We start from the raw sequence: 17832 nt of genomic DNA on the forward strand, positions 1-17832 counted from the left end.
AGAAAGAAAGAAAGAAAGAAAGAAAGAAAGAAAGAAAGAAAGAAAGAAAAAGGAAAGAAAGAAAGAAAGGTAGATTTCTGAGTGTGAATTTGAAAGAAGGTACATTCCAGCCAGGAACCTCTTGCCTCTTTGAGGTAATAAATAATGAGTTTTCAAAGTCCCCTTCTGGAGACATCTCCACAGACTTGGAATTTTTAGGTGGTAGGAAGAAGAGCATTGTTAAGTGAGGCTTTTTTTCCCAGCACTATTCAAGTCACATTGAATAGGATGGGCCTTATCTGTACTTCAATATTTTAAGTATTATTTATATAAAATCTAGATGCCTCAATAGGTAGACTCTCAAGTATTTTGTATTATCTACTGTTAAGTGAAATTTCTTTTTCTATCTCTTGCTGCTGGGCTTTGTTGTTAATATATAGAAATACTGATGATTTATATATATATATATTTTATATTCTGAAACTTTGCTAAAGTTGTTGATTATTTCAACTAATTTTTTAGTTAATTCCATCATAGCATCTGTGAGGAGTAATAATTTTGTTTCTTCATTGCCTATTCTAATTCTTTCCATTTCCTTTTCTTCTAATAGTTAAATAGTTAGTATTTTAGTACAATATTAGTGATAATGGGCATTCTTGTTTCACACCCTGATCTTACTGAGAAGGCTTCTAGCTTGTCCCCATTAAGGATTTAGATAGACACTAATCATGTTAAGGAAAACTCCATTTATTCCAATGTTCTCTAGTGTTTTTAATAGAAATGGATATTGTGCTTCTTCAAAAGCTTTTTCTACATCCATTGAGATGATCATATGATTCCTATTGGTTCTATTATTGATGTGGTCAATTATATTGATAATTTTCTTAATATTGAACCAAGGGTTGCATTTCTGGTATAAATCCTAGACAATGTCTCAATGTCCCAGGCAACTGTCTAAGATTATAAGTTGCTGAGAAGGTGCCATTCTGCATTGGTAAAGAGGAAGTTCCTCCTGAGGAGCTTCTTAGACTAGTGAAATAGCACATTTGGTTCCCCTCCTCCTCTTACATCCCCAACATCAAATAAGAGTTTCAAGTTTTCTAGTTCATTAAAAATTCACTATCCTGGATTCATAGCTCTGTAGTGTTAGAACTGGAAGGGAAATTGGGGCTTGGCTGGTCTAAGATTCTCATTTTATAGATTCAGAAGTCCATCCTCAAAGAGCTATGGTGATTTCCCTAAGGTCCTTCAGCTAGTTAAAGACAGAGCCAGAAATCAAAACCAAGGCTCTCATCAGAGGACTGTCACCCATCATCCTGCAGTTGCTTCTCTGATTATGTTGCACAGTATCAATGTGCCTCCTAAAATATGGCACCCAGAACCACAATCACCATATTCTAAGGTACAGAATGACAGGACTATCCTCTCTGTGTTCTAAACACTAAGCACAGGATTACAGTAAAAAAAATTTGGCTGTTAAATCACAGCATTGACTCACATTGAGCTAAAACTTCTTAAGCTTTTATAATAGAAATTGATAGTTCATCATTGCTTTCTTATCAGCCACCAGAGGTAACAAAGTTAGTTGATAATGTGTTGGATTTGGAGTCATGAAATTCTACTCTTACAATATTTACCAGCTCTGTGACCCTAGACAAATCACTTCACCTTAGACAACTTTTCCTTGGATTTCTCTATCAGGTCCTATATTGGTAGGAGGAAATAAAAGCCAAATCAAAAGAATTATCAACGAAAACTACCCTAATATTTTAGGTCAAAAGGGTAAAATAGAAATTGAAAGAATCCATTAATCACCTCCTAAAGGAGATCCCCAAATTGAAAACTCCCAGGAATATTATAGCCAAATTCCAGAGCTCTAAAATTAAAGAGAAAGTACTACAAATAGCCAGAAAAAAACCATTCAGATATCATCAAGTTGTGGTTAAGATCACCCAAGATTTAATGGATACCACATTAAAGAAGCAGGAGGATTAGAATATATGTTGCAGAAGGCAAAGGAACAAGGATTACAACCAAGTATAATATACCAAGCAAAACTAAGGTAATCCTTCAGAAGAAAATTAGATGTTAAATTAAATTTAATATAATTTGAAAAATTTAAGCATCCTTGATTAAAAGACCAGAGCTAACTTTAAAAATTGACTTTCAAGGGGGCAGCTGGGTAGCTCAGTGGCTTGAGAGCCAGGCCTAGAGACGGGAGGTCCTAGGTTCAAATATGGCCTCAGACACTTCCCAGCCGTGTGACCCTGGGCAAGTCACTTGACCCTCATTGCCTACCCTTACCACTCTTCTGCCTTGGAGTCAATACACAGTATTGACTCTAAGATGGAAGGTAAGGGTTTTAAAAAAAATTGACTTTCAAATATAAGATTCAAGAGAAGCATAAAATGATAAACATGAAAGAGTAATTATAAGGGCCCCAAAAGTCCCTTATAATATATTATAAATATATAATTTGTATTCCTAAAGGAGAGCTGATGCATGTAACTCTTAAGAAGTTTATCATCATGAGGGCAGTTAGAAGGACTCTATATAGAGGGGACAGAAGTAAATTGATTAAGTTGGATGATTTTAAAAAATAGGTGGATGAGAAAAAAGAGATGCACTGGGAGAAGAGAGAAAGGAGAGGGAAAATAGAAAAAATAATCTCACCTGAAAAAAGACTTGCAAGGAAGAACTTATGCAATGGAAGTATAAAGGGGAGGACAGGCAATCCTTGAACCTTCCTCTCACTGGAATTAGTTCAAAGAAGAAAGAATACACACACACACACACACACACACACACATACACACACATACACACACACACACACACACACACACTCAATTGAGAATAGAAATCTATCTTCTATTACCCAATAGGAAAGTAGGAGGGAAGAGGATGGAAATGGATAGTGAGGAATGAAAGAAAGAAAGAGTAGATTAAGGGAGGCAGTGGTCAGAAGTACATCAGACTTGAGGAGGGACAGGGTAAAAAGTGAAAGAAAAGAATAAACAATAAAATAAGATAGAGGGAAATGTTTAATTAGTAATCATAATTGTAAATGTTGCTGGGATGAATTCACCTATGAAACCAAGGCAGATAGTAGACGGATTAGAAATAAGAATCTGACAGTATGTTATTTACAAGAAACACATTTGAAATAAGCACACATAGAATTATAATAAAGATCTGGGGCAGAGTCTATTATGCCTCAACTGAAGTAAAAAAAAGGCATGGGTGGCAATCATGATCTCAGATAAAGAAAAAGAGACAATTCAACTAATTAAAATGAATAAATTTTATTTATTATCATTGAAACTACATCTTGTGAAACGTCACCATAGACAATGAAGTAGTATCAATATATAGTTCATCTTTCATTTCAAAGAGGACCAGGGGCATCATGGGGTGATGTTTTGACTTGTACACAAATTAGATTTAAGTAAGGCAGAGCTGTACAGAATCATTAACCATTCTCCCTTCAAGAGTCACTGAAGTTCAGCGGCAAAACAAAAGTCAAGATGACTGGCAGTGACTCGGGATGCAATGGATAACCTTGGCATCTTTGAAATCTGACCAAGCTTGAAAGGCTCCACAGTCAGTACCTGTTTCAGCTGCCTTCACAGCTGTTGGAAAAAAATGTTCTCATCCACCCATTCCACCAGGGGTCTTCACATGTTTGGGCTAGACATCCCTCTAACTCACTGATGGGTTGAAGATCTGTCAGTTTTTCCCAACCTGGATAAGTCCATCTGCCAAGATGGCTTTATTGGAGAGTGGATGCTATGCATGGTACAGCTTCTTGGAGGCATGGATGAGAGTGTGTGGTGATGTATGGGTCTTTTGGGAAGACTAGTACCTCTAGTGTGAAGACTTGCCATGCCATCATTGGGGCTACTCATCCACCTTTGATATCTATCTATTACCCCACTAAATATATTTGCACCAATAGTATGGCACCCAGATTCTTAAAGGAAAAGTAAATTGAGTTGCAGAAGAAATAGACAATAAAACTATACTGTGGGCTCAGCTTTCTTTGAGATAGATAAATATAACCATAAAATAAATAAGAAAGAAATCAAGGTGATGAATAGAAAATTAGAAAAGTTAAATGTGATAAGCCCCTAGAGCACATTGAACAGGGATAGAAAGAAGCATGACTTTTTTTCAGTGATATAAAGTATCTTCACACTAATTGACAATGTATTAAACCTCACAAATAATTGCAGAAAATAGAAATGCTAAATGCACTCTTTTAAGACCGTAATGCAATGAAAATGACCTTCCATAAGTGGTTCTTGAAGCATAAATTAAAATTATTGGAAACTAAATAATCTTAAAAAAATAAGTCAAAGATTAAATCATAGAAATAGTCAATAATTTCATAAAAGAAAATGACAACAATGAAATAACATACTAAAATTTGTGAGATGCAACCAAAGCAGCATATAGAAGAAAATTTATATTTCTAAACATATACATCAATAAAAGAGAAAAAGAACAGATCAATGAACTGGATGTAAAAATTTTTAAAGAACATTTAAAATCCCAATTAAATACCAAAACAGAAATCCTAAACACAAAGGAGAGATGAATAAAACTGAAAGTAAAAAAAAACAAACTAATAAAACTAGGAGCCCATTTTATGAAAAAAAAATAGAATAGATAAACCATTGGTTTGATTTTTAAAAAGAAAGAAGAAAACTAAATTACCAGTATCGAAATTGAAAAGGGAAAATCCACCACTAATGGAGGTGAAATTAATACAGTTGTTAGGAGTTATTTTACCCAATTATATGACAGTAAAACTAAGCCAAAAAGATGGATATTGTAAAAGTATAAATGGTCTGGATTAATAGAAGAGGAAATAGAATACATAAGTAACTCTATCTTAGGGGGGGAAATCGATCAAACCAATAATGATCTCCCTGGGAGAAAATCTCTAGGACCACATAGATTTACAAATGAATTCTACCAAACATTTTGTGAGCAATTAATCTCAATACTATCTAAACTATTAGGGGAAAAAAGAAAAAGGAGAAGCTCTATCAAATTCCTTTCATAACACAAATATGGGTTTGATACCCAAACCAGGGAGGGCAAAAACTGAACTAAAACTATAGTTTTCTTAATGAACACTGGTACAAAAAATGTTTTTAAATATCAGCAAGGAGAGTACAGCAATATATCACAAATATCATACACCATGATCACGTGGAATTTATCAAGAATAAAATAAAAGAATACAAAGCTGGTTCATTTTCAAGAAAATTATAAGCACAATTTATCATATCATACCAAATCAGTAATAGAAACAACCATAATCATATGATTATATTAATAGATACAGGAAAAGGTTTCGAGAAAATGCAATACCCATTCCCACACACACACAAAACAAATAAACAAACAAAAAAAAAAATCCCAGGAAACATAGGAACCAATGGCGCCTTTCTTAAATGATATGTAGTATCTATCTAAAACCAAGAGCAAGCTTTCTATAAATATGAAAGAGCTAGATCAGGGGTGAAGCAAGGATATCCATTATTACCACTAAAATTCAGTATTGTATTGTGAATGCTAGCTATAGTGATAAGAAAAGAAAAAGAAATTGAAGGAATAAATATTTGCAACAAATTAACAAAACTATCACTCTTTGCAGATAATATGATGGTTTAATTAAAGAACCCTAGAGAATCAACAAAAAACTAATTGAGTCATTCCCCAATTGACAAATGACCAAAAAAAAAAATCAAAGGATGAGAAAAAGCAGTTTTCAGATGAAGAAATCAGAGCTATCAATTATCATATAAAAAAATGTTTTAAATCCTTCTTGATTAGAAAAATGCAAATTAAAACAACTCAGAGGTACCAACTCATACCTATTAGATTGGTCAATATGACAGTAAAGAAAAATGATAAATGTCGGGGAGGATGTGGCAAAATTGGGACACAAATGCATTGCTGGTAGAGTTGTAAATTGATCCAACCTTTTGGAGAGCAATTTGGAATTATGCCCAAAGGGCGATAAAACAATGCATACCCTTTGATCCAGTAAATACCACTACTGGGTCTGTGTCCCCAGGAGATTAAAAAAAAAAAAGAAAGGACCTATTTGTATAAAAATATTTCTAGATGCTCTTTTTGTAGTGGCAAAGAATTGGAAATTAAGGGGATGTCATCAATTGGAGTATGGTCGAACAAATTGTAGTGTATGATGGTGATGGAATAAGATTGTGCTGTAAGGAATGATGAATAGGATGATTTCAGAAAGTGCTAGAAAGATCTACATGAACTTATGCAGAGTGAAATAAGTAGAACCAGGAAAACATTGTACACAGTAACAGCAATATTGTGGAATGATCAACTGTGATAGACTTAGCTACTATCAGTAGAACAATGATCCAGGACAATTCTGAGGGACTTTTGACAAAAAATGCTATCCACTTCCAGAGAAAAAACTGTTGGAGTCAGAATGTAGATGAAAGCATATGATTTTTCAATTGTTTATTTAGATTTATGTTTTGGGATTTGGGTTTTATAAGCTTATTCACAAAATGAACAATATAGAAATTTTAAAAATTAATTAAAAAAACTTGTTGAAACAATTAATACTTTATCAAAGCTAGAATACATAAAATAAACCTGAATAAATCATCAGCATTTCTATATATTATCAACAAAACCCAACAGGAAGAGATAGAAAGAGAAATTTCATTTAAAATAACTACAGACAATACAAAATATCCAGGAGTCTACCTGCCAAAGCAAACCCAAGAACCATTTGAACTCAATTACAAAGCACTCTTCACACAAATAAAGTCAGACCTAAACAACTGGAGAATTTTTTATTGTCAAGCCCATATAGTAAAAATGATGTTTTTGCAGAAATAATTTTACTTACTCAGTGCCATATCAAACTACCAGAAAATATTTTATTGAACTAGAAAAAATAATTTAAAAAATTCATCTGGAGAAACAAAAGGTCAAGAATGTCAAAGAAAGCCATTGAAAAAATGTGAAGGAAAGTAGTTTAGCATTACAAGATTTCAAACTATATTACAAGGTATGATCACAAGAACGTTTTGGTACTAGTTAAGAAATAGAGCAGTGGATCAGGGGAATAGATTAGGTACACAAGACATAATAGTAAATGACCATAGTAATCTAATGTTTGATAAACTTAGAGATCCAAGCCTTAGGGAATAAGAACTCACCATCTGATAAAAGTTGCTAAGAAAAGAGGGGAATAGTTTGATAGAACCAGATAAAGTGCAACATTTCACACATAAACAAAGAGCAGATCAATATAGTTATGTGGTTTACACATAAAGGGTTATATTGTAAGCAATTTAGGGGAGCATGGAAAATTTTACTTGCCAAATCTATAGATAAGGAAAGAGTTTATGGCCAAACAAGGAATAGAGAAGATTATAAGAAAGGAAATGGATAATTTTGATTACATGAAATTAAAAAGGTTTTGCACAAATAAAATTAATTCATTCAAAATTAGGAAAGCAGGAAATGGGGTGATGGGGATTTACAATATTTCTCTTATAAAGGCCTCATTTCTCAAATATATACAAAACTAAATCAAATTTCTAAAAATAAGAGCCATTCTCCATTTAGTAAAGAGTCAAAGGATATGAATTGGCATAATATAAGAAAGCAAAGCTATTAAGAGTTACATGAAAAAAGTGGTCTAAATCTCTACCTATTAGAGAAATTCAAATTAAAACATCTCTTAGATACTACCTCACACCTATCAGATTGGTTAACATGACAGAAAAGGAAATTATAAATTTCATTGGGAATATGGAAAAATGGGCATATTAATGCACTGTTGGAGTTGTGAACTTGATCCAACCATTCTGGAGAACAATCTGGAACTATGACCAAAAAGCTATTAAACTGTACATACCCTTTGACTCAAATACTAGGTCCATATCCCAACAAAAAGGAAAAAGGACAGATAGGTACAAAAATATTTGAAGTAGCTATTTTTGTGGTGTCAAAGAATTAGAGATTAAGGGAATGCCCATCAATTGGAGTATGGTTGAACAAGCTATAGAAGCATGTAATTCTGATGGAATACTATTGTTCTATAAGAAATGATGAGCAGGATGGTTTATGAAAAAACCTAGGAAGACATATGAACTGATGCAAAATAAAATGAGCAGATCCAGGAGGACATTGTACGCAGTATCAGCAGTGTGGTACAGTGATCAACTCTGAATGACTTGGTCTCAGTGATCTAATGATCCAGGTCAGTTCCAATGTACCCATGATGAAAAGTGCCCTCTACCTCCAGAAAAAGATCTGATAAACTCTGAGGGCAGATTTAAATATATCCTCCCTTTCTTTATGTTTCTTGCTTTTTTTGGCAACGTAGCTAATATGGAAATATATATTGCATGACTTACATATATAATTGATATATTGCTTGCCTTCTCAGTGGGTGACAGAGGGGAAGGGAGGGAGAGAACTTGGAACTCAATTTTAAAAAATAAATCCTAAAAAGAAATGAAAACAGAAAAAATTAAGTATATAAACTCAAAATTAAATCATCTTTTTGTGCTAATTTAAAGTACCATAATATCAGTAACTTTTCTTAACATCATTCATTTGGGTTAGTACACCATAAGTTTCTACTCAACATCAAAACTTTTTAAAAATTGAAATAGTTACATGAAAATTATAAAATTATTTATAAATAAATGTCTGCATATTGCCTGGTTTTATAATATAGTTGAGATGTGAATCTTATAAAATATTATTTAAAATTATAATATTTTATTATAAAATTAATGGTTTTATTTTAATGAAGTACCATCTAGGAATATAATTTGTATAAATTATTTTCTGAAAATTGTGGAAGTTTTTTTTATTTTATTTTAACTTTATTTTAAAAAGGGAGACTTGCCACATAAAATGATGATGACAGTAAACATTTGTTTAACTCTTTAAAGTTTGCAAATTGGTTTATAGCCTTGTCACATTTAAAGCAAATGGTTGCCCAATTGTCCTAGCATCTGAAATTATACTGTTGCAGAGACATTCCTTTAGTTGTCACCTCTAACTGTTTCTATACTACTTTTTACTATTCAAACTTGTGTAAATTAACTTATACATTATTTTCTTTCATAGAAGTCTACTAACATGGGCCACTGAGGAAAGGGCAATTTTGATAGGAAAGAAAAGAGACAAAATTTTGGAATATAAGAAAGACTTGGTTTGGGGCACCACAGTGGCTTTAGTGAGGTTGTCAGGCACTGTGTGAAGGAAGAGAGCCAAAAGAGATGAAAGGCAGCAGGAGACAATAGAAAGATTCCTAGATTTGGAATCCTAGAGCTTAGATTCAGATCTCAGTTCTGCCACTTGCCAAGATCTATGTGACCTTGGGCACTTAATTTCTAAGAACTTTAGTTTCCATAATCTGTCAAAGAAGGGAAGTTGGATTAGATGATATTAGAGGTCTCCATTTCTAATTTTATATCTCTAGGAGAGCAGCCAGGGAGTTGAGAAGAAAGGAGACCAAGAATAATGTACAGTTGTAGCTAGGGTTGGCTCTGGTTACCAAGAGGGTCCCTGATGAGAGTCAGCATGAATAGGACGCAGCGTGATGGCACTGCAATGTGGACAGGGCACTGAACTACCCGTGTTTTATTCCTCCAGAAGCAGGAAGGTCGAGAACTTCTGAGAAGGCTGACAAAATGGAAGGGCTTCGAAGAGATGAAAGAATCCCGGAAAAACATCTTACTTGATATCCTCTATGATGGCATTGTGTTTGCAGTAGAGAAAGGCTTCCCCTGGCCAGCAGTGGTAGAAGTTGCCAGATTCACAGAAGAACTGTTAGAGGAAACCAAAGGTATGGTTTGACCTTGATGAAGCTGACAAGTCATGTGGGCTATTACGCCTCCAGATAGAGGGAATGACCCAAATCTTGGTGCAAATTTACGCTATTAAGGTTTAAAATTCAATTATGGCTTAAAACTGCACTAAGACTTTTGAGACATCAATCAAACTTAAGAGGAAAGTCATCAGAAAGCAATGCTATACACACAAGAGCGTGAGTTAAAATTTACTTCCCTCACCAGTCTTTTATGAATACCTCCCCACTCCCAACCCTCTGCCCAAAAACCTCAGTTCAGGTTCCCATGGCTGCCATGCTTTTCAACAAATATCCCTAGCATTGCTGGGCCAGTCTGGTGCCCACTTAGGAAACTATTTCCTTTCCAAGGCATTCCAGATCACAGACAGCACCAAGCTAGTCATACCAGGGAAACCATGCTGCTTGCTTGTCCGCTGATAATCCTTGAGGTCATCAAGCATTCCTGAAACAGATCATAAATTATGTTATCACTTCTTGGTCTCTGATTTGCTTTGATAAGCTTCATGGAATATTGGAATAAGCCTTTCCTGGCTTTGTCACTAACTAGCTATGTGACCCTGGACCGAGTTATCTAACTTTCCTTGGGCCTCTGTTTCTTCATCTATAAAAAGAAGAGATGGCTTTCCATCTCTCTATTCCAACCTCCGGTCCTTTTGCTGACAGAGAAGTATAATAATTTTGTGACTTTAACAGGACTAGAGAAGAATAATCCACTTTCTTTTATTCATATAAAAAATGAGAAGGATAGGAGGGGTAGTTAGGTGCCTCAGAGGATTGAGAACCAGGACTAGAGATAGAAGATCCTGGGTTCAAATGTGACCTCAGATGTGTTTGGCTGTGTGATTCTGGGCAAGGCACTTGCCTAGCTTCCTTTTCTGTTCTTCTGCCTTGGACATAATATTCAGTATCAATTCTTAAGCAGAAAAGATGGGTTTTTTAAAAAGTAGAACAGACAGGTTAAAGAAACTTGATAGATTGTTCTACCTGTTGACACCTTTATTTCTCTATCAGTTAAATGCAGAGTCATCTTGTTTATTAAGTCTTTACTGAGCACCTTGTCTATATAAAGTCCCCAGGTAGATCACTCTGAGAAAACCAAAAAAGGGGGCAGCTGGGTAGCTCAGTGGATTGAGAGCCAGGCCTAGAGACGGGAGGTCCTAGGTTCAAATGCGGCCTCAAACACTTCCCAGCTGTGTGACCCTGGGCAAGTCACTTGACCCCCATTGCCCACCCTTACCACTCTTCCACCAAGGAGCCAATACACAGAAGTTAAGGGTTAAAAAAAAAAGAAAAAAAGAAAAGAAAACCAAAAAAGTTTCCCTACTATAAATTTAGAATTTTGTGGAGAAATTGTATGCCAACAGAATGAGCGATACACTGATGTAGTCAGAGTTCAAAGTAGAAGATCACTACAAGCTAGCAAATTCTGGAATAGCCTCCTAGAGAAGGAAGAAGTTAAACTGGGCACCCAGGATAGGCTAGGATTTAGTAGGCTAGGAATAAAGGAAGGAATTTACCAGGCATCAGGAACATCCTAAGCAAAGGCTATTGTCAGGAAGGAGCTTGGCATGTGCTGGGAATAGTGAAGGAGTAGCTGGAGGAAGGTAGGTAAAAAGGTAGGTAAGAACCATATTGTGGAAGTGCAGGATAGAAACCTGACCCAAGAGGAATGTTGGTAGTTGTCTAACTTGCTCTGGAGAGTAGGGGTATGGATGGGGGAGTTGATATATAGAACACACTTTTAAAAATACATTTTAATTTATTTCATGAAATATTTCCCAACTACATGTAAATCTTTTTAATATTTATTTTTTTTTAATTTTGGGTTCCAATTCCCCCTCTCTCTTTCCCCACCCTTTGTGAAGGCAAGCAATATGATGATATAAATTATACATATAAATTTGTGCAAAACATTTCCATATGAGCTGTGTTACAAAAGAAAAAACACACTCACACACAAATCAAGAAGAATAAAGAAGGTAAAAAAGGTATGTTTCCATCTCTTTTCAGAGTTCATCAGTTCTCTTGGGAAGTAGATAGCAAATTTCATCATGAGTCCTTTAGAACTGTGGGACACATTTTAAAATCCAATCTGCATTGTTAATATCTTCTCCATCACTTACTTAAATCTAGACAATCAATAAAACAATAAATTGAGCCCTGATTTGAAATGTTTGCAGATTTCTGAGTTGTAAAGATATACTGAAAAGTTATGGAGAACCAGTTCAAAATGGCGCCCCATCTGTACCACACAACGCTCCTCAGAAAGTAACTAGTTACCTAATTTCCATTATATTTAATAGCGAACCAAGCCTGGTGGAAAGAATGTTACTAGAGGATGGTCCATTAAGTTTCTTTCAGAGCTTAAATATCTCAGGGTTCCAGAATGCCAAGCTCCTTCAACCCAGGAAGCCACCAACCTTAAATAGCTCAATTTCTCTTCCCTCCCATCAGTGCCATCCGTACCCAGCCAAACCCACTTCTACATACCCCCAAAAGAAAAAAAAAATATGTCTTTCATTTCAAAACAAGTCAATAAACTTGGGCTTTGGATGATCCCTCTTCTTCACAATTTAAGTTGTTACAAGCAGAGAGGGTGGAGACTGTTATTGAAAGTGTCAGATATGTAACTCCCTCTGGTTGTGGTCTACACCTGCTGCCAAGCACAGTCCTGGCCAAATCGCCAAGGTCCTATTTATTTAAGAGCTTATTGAGTTAGTTCAAGTCATTGAGGTGTGTCCCAGGAGCTTACCTAACAAAGCTGACAGCTGGCTTTTCCAGACATCTCAGCAGTGAGGAGGAAAGCAGAAAGCTCAACTCAAACAAGAAGCAAGAACATGAGTCAGTCAGCAGTTACTGTTGTCTCCTTGGTGAGCAGGCGAGCAAAAAGCATTTCTGAAGGGTCTGCTAGGTGGCAGGGACTGTGCTAAAGCTCCTGCGGATACAAGTTCAAAGGATGAAATAATCCCTGCTCTTAAGGAGCTTATGAGCTAATGGGGGAGAAAACAAGCGCGCGAACACACACACACACACACACACACACACACACACACACACTCACACACTCACACACTCACATCCCATATCTATTCAATGAAAAAAAATAAAGATAGTAACTAAATAAAAGGTACTTTGGGAAGGATATTGTTAGCTCCTTGAGAGCAGGGACTGGCTTTGCCATTCTTTGTATACTCAGATTTTAGTGCAATGCCTAGTAAATAATAGGAGCTCAATAAATGTTTATTGACAGAATGACAGATGAGGAGCTTTTTAATTTTTTTCTAAGAGATTTTTTTGGAATCTCCTCTTCCCTAAGATACATAGAGAATGTATCCCTGAAAGTCTTTAAAATAGTAATACCTAGGGACAGGTGAGAAGCACAGTAGAGTACCAGGGCTAGAATCAGAAAGACTTGGGTTCAAATTTGATTTCAATCACTTCCTAGCTGTGTCACCTTGGACAAGTCAATTAATCCCAATTGCCTAGCCCTTCCTTCTCTTCTGTCTTAGAATTGACTAAGACAGAAGGTAAGGATTTAAAATAAACAGCATTTTACAAATATTGTCTCATTTTTTCCTCACAACAATCGAGAAAGGAAGAGGTCTATTATTACCTCCATTTTTCAAAAAGAGAAACTGAGGTGGACAGATAACATAACTTACCCAAGGTCACAAAACTAGTCAGTGCCAAAGGCCAGATTTGAATTCAGATCTTGCTTTCTTCAAATCTAATGTTCTAGCCACTGTACCACCTACCTATTATAATACTTTTTTTTTTTCTATTAATGGGGAGATCCAGTCATTCTTTCCAATCCTATTTTCTTGTCACTTTTCCATATAGAACATCAATGAAAAACAACATAAATGTGAGTTATTACCAAATGGAAGTGGATTAATTCACTCAATAAGCACTAATTAAATGTCCTTTAGGTGCTAGGCCCTGTGTTCAAGGAACTTATAATCCATTTGGAGAAAACTATACATAGGTAGATAAGTACGTACAAAATAGATATCAAAGAAATCAAAGAAAGTATCCCTTCCACATTGTGGCTCTCCCCAGTGTGGTTTTGTCATGTTATGGATCAGCATAAAAGGTGAATTTGAGGGAGTTTGGGGGAAGCTGCAGACAACAGGTGAAAGCCAGTAGATGACTCAGAAAATTTTTAGAAACTCAGAAATGCATAAAATATATACGTAGTATTGTATAACCACAAAATATTTTCTTTTAATACCATAAATACAAACAATTTCTTTTATAAAGTTAAAATAAGTAAAAAAATTTAGGTTTGTAATAGAATGTGAAAGCCAAAAGATGACACTCAAAGCTAGAATGGTAAAGCTATCTTAAAAAGTTTGGAAACTCAGAGATACACAAAATGTATATACATTTGTGTATAATTTTACAATAAGATATTATAAACACCCCATGAAAGAAAAAGAAAACGAAAAAATTCAGATTTCTTCTCTGGCACGAGAGAAGAAACAAAAAATTTTATGAAGAGTTTCCAGATCTTGCGGGGTGCTGTACCCTTAATCCTTGCAACATGGAAAGTGTATCTGTGTATTGCAATTAGAGGGAAGGGATTAGCAGATGGAAGGACCAAAATGAATCTCACAAAGGAGGTGGACCTTTGAAGAAAGAAGTCAGGAATTTAAGAGATAGGGTTGAAAAAGCAAGAGAATTCCCAGCATGGAGATAGTCTCTGCAAAGGGATAGAATGACTGTCTTGCAGTTACAAAAGGGTGAGGGGCACCTTTTCTTCCTTGGAGATCCAGAATTGAAAGTCACTTGCTATCTTACCTTCTCCTTCTAGATAAAAGGAGAGAATTCATGACATGGAAGATATTTGTAAATTTTTTTCTAAACCTTGAAGTGCCATAAATTCTAGTTATTATTATTTTTGACCATACCCAATTACCCAGAGTAGGATAAAAGAGAAACTGAGCAATGTGAAAGGAAAAAAGACCAGGGAGAAGAGAAGCAGCTGTGAGAAGGTCTAGGTAAGGATTTTTTTAAACCTCCTCCTAGAGGGGAGTGAGCCTATACAATGGGATCCCTGAGCTCAATCAACAGGAAACATTTATTAAACAGTGGAGACAGAAGCACAAAGAATGAAAGGATCTTTATTTTTAAGGAGTTTGTGTTCTATTGAGGGGAGACAATGTGTACATTTATTAGTATATTCAAAATTAATACAAAGTAATTTGAGATTGTCAGCTCCTCTGCAGAAAGAGGTTGCAAATGAACGAAAAACTGAAAAGCAAATGGGAATTCCCAGTTAAAAATGTCTTCAAGTCTTCAAGAAATCATCTCTTTGACCTCATTGCCTACAGGCTCTCCTGGATCACTAATAGATTGTCCAAGGAGAATTTGCCTACAACTTCTTCCCCAGTAACCTATTCCAGTATATTTCAAACCTTAGTCAAGTTCAGTCACGTATTACCTGTCATGTTCTCTCCTGTATCAAGTCCTGTTTCCTTTGCTGAGTATTCAAATTGGAAATTTTGAATTGTCCAAATGGAAAGTAGCCAGTCACCATACTCTGGCTGGCAACTCAACTACATACACCCGAATTCATTCTTCAACCTATTCTTTCCTAGGAGGACCATCCTAATAATTTTAGCTTTTCCCTGTAGAAAAAGTTTCGCACAATGATCTCTTTTAGACTTCTGCTCTTGAACCTATTTAAATTGTGCATATAACCCAAAATAAGATGGCGTAAGTTTCCACAATAAATTTCTGAAACATAAGTAATAGATAGAGAACTAGCCTTGGAGTCCAGATGACCTGAGTTAAATTCTGCTCTTGACACATACCAGTTGTGTAACAAATCACTTAACTTCTCAATGATTCCAAACAAATTTAGTTCTATAAATCACAGAAGATTGTTGGTGGAGGGAATTTCCCAAATGGGAATTCTTTGCATTGATGAAATCAAGGATTCAGAGTCTAAAAAAAAATTTGATTTCTTCACAGAAGGATGAAATTTAAAGAATTACAACATGAACATTCTGAATAAAAAAAAAACTATGATGGGGCAGCTGGGTAGCACAATGGACTGAGCCAGGCCCAGAGACAGGAGGTCCCAGGTTCAAATCTGGTCTCAGACACTTCTTAGCTGTGTGACCCTGGGAAAATCACTTAACCCCCATTGCCTAGCCCTTACCACTCTTCTATGTTGGAACCAATACCTAGTATTGATTTTAAGACAGAAGGTAAGGGTTTAAAAAAAAAAGTCTAGTAAGTAGAACCAGGAAGACTGAATGCTATGATTACATCAATATAAATGGAAATGAAAACAATGAAAAATCCTGAAAATGTTTAATTATAACAATCACTGTTTATATAATGGGGGGGGCGGGAATAACTTGGTGGCTCAGTAGATAGAGAATCAGGCCTAGAGATGGAAGATCCTGGTTCAGATGTGGCCTCAGACACTTCCTAGCTGTGTGAGTCTGGGCAAGTCACTTAACCTCTGTTTAACTCAGTCTAATCAACTGTAAAATTGCATTAGAAGCTTTTAGCTCCCAGGGCTATAGTTAGGAGCAAAGAGATGAAATAAGACATTTCATTAAAAAAATAAGGGGGCAGCTGGGTAGCTCAGTGGAGTGAGAGTCAGGCCTAGAGACAGGAGGTCCTAGGTTCAAACCTGGTCTCAGCCACTTCCCAGCTGTGTGACCCTGGGCAAGTCACTTGACCCCCATTGCCCACCCTTACCAATCTTCCACCTATGAGAAAATACACCAAAGTACAAGGGTTTAAAATAAATAAAAAATAAAAATAAAAAAATAAAACAGTCCCGTCCCTCAGGAAGCATATTCTAGTTTAGTGAAATATTATGGACATAGGTAAGTAAATACAAACCTATAATATTTAGGGAGGGGCATTAGTAACAGTAGAAAAAGAGTAATTTTGTATAGGACATAGCAGTTGAATTGAGCCCTGAAGGAAGAACAGGATACTGAGGGGCACAGATGAAGAGGAAGAACGTTTTAGACACAGGGAACAATCCTGTGTGAAGTCACAGGGATGGGACATGAAATGTTATATATGAGCAACAACTATGTCCATTTGACTGGAATGCAGAAATGAGTGCAGTTGAATGCAGTAAGCCTTGTCAGGGAAAGTTGGAGCTGACTGTGAAGGGCTTTAAATACCAAAGAGAGGACTTTTTATTTTATCTGAGAAGCAAAGAGGAGACACTGGGACATCTTAAGTAAGTGCTTTAGGTGTATGAATTTTCAGGTACGTGGGAGATAAGGTGGAGAACAGAGAGTCTGGAGAAAGGAAAGCCAATGAAGTTATTTTATTGAGAAGTGATGAGGGTCTGAACTAAGGTGGCAGCTGTATAAATGGAAAGAAAGGGATGGATGTGAGAAATGGTGTAGAGATGATATCAATAAGACTTGGCAACTACACGCATATGGGAAATTGTGGGGAAAGGGAAGAGTTGAAGATGGCTCAAAGTTTCTAAACCTGGGCAACAAGAAGGTTAATAACGAAGGAGGAAAATTAGGAAGAGTGGAAGGTTTGGCATAGAAAAAGATAATGAGTTCTGTTTTGGACATGTAGAGTTTAACATGCCTACAGCCATGCAGCTGGAAATACTGGCAGCTGATAATTTGGGAAGAGAGCTCAGAAGACATGCTGAATATAGAGATGTGGGTGGCACTTGTGTACAGTTGGTAATGGAATCCACAGAAGTTTATGTCACCAAGAGAATGTATAAAGAGGTGGGAAGATGAAAGAAAAAGAGAGGAGAGGAGAAGGGAAGAGAGGAGAAGAGGCGAGAGGAGAGGAGAGAGCAGAGGAGAGGAGAGGAGATAGGAGAGGAGAAGAGAGGAGAGAAAAGAGGAGAGGAGAATAGAAAAGAGAGGAAAGAAGAGGAGAAGAGAAGAAAGAAGAGGAGAGGAGAAGAAAGGAGAGGAGAGGAGACGAGAGGAGAGGAGAGGAGA

The 17832-nt window shown here is 36.0% G+C and overlaps 1 protein-coding gene across 1 annotated transcript in view; it reads left to right on the forward strand.

Annotated features, from left to right (window-relative positions):
* The window catches only part of C2H8orf74 (chromosome 2 C8orf74 homolog), a 93823-nt gene that overhangs the window by 32944 nt on the left and 43047 nt on the right, over positions 1-17832 (forward strand). The window contains exon 3 of the mRNA XM_044659525.1: positions 9661-9853. Within this exon, the coding sequence (XP_044515460.1) occupies positions 9661-9853 (193 nt within the window). The remainder of the gene's footprint in view (positions 1-9660; positions 9854-17832) is intronic.

The sequence above is a fragment of the Gracilinanus agilis genome, chromosome 2 (genome assembly GCF_016433145.1).
Source record: "Gracilinanus agilis isolate LMUSP501 chromosome 2, AgileGrace, whole genome shotgun sequence".
Taxonomy (NCBI): domain Eukaryota; kingdom Metazoa; phylum Chordata; class Mammalia; order Didelphimorphia; family Didelphidae; genus Gracilinanus; species Gracilinanus agilis.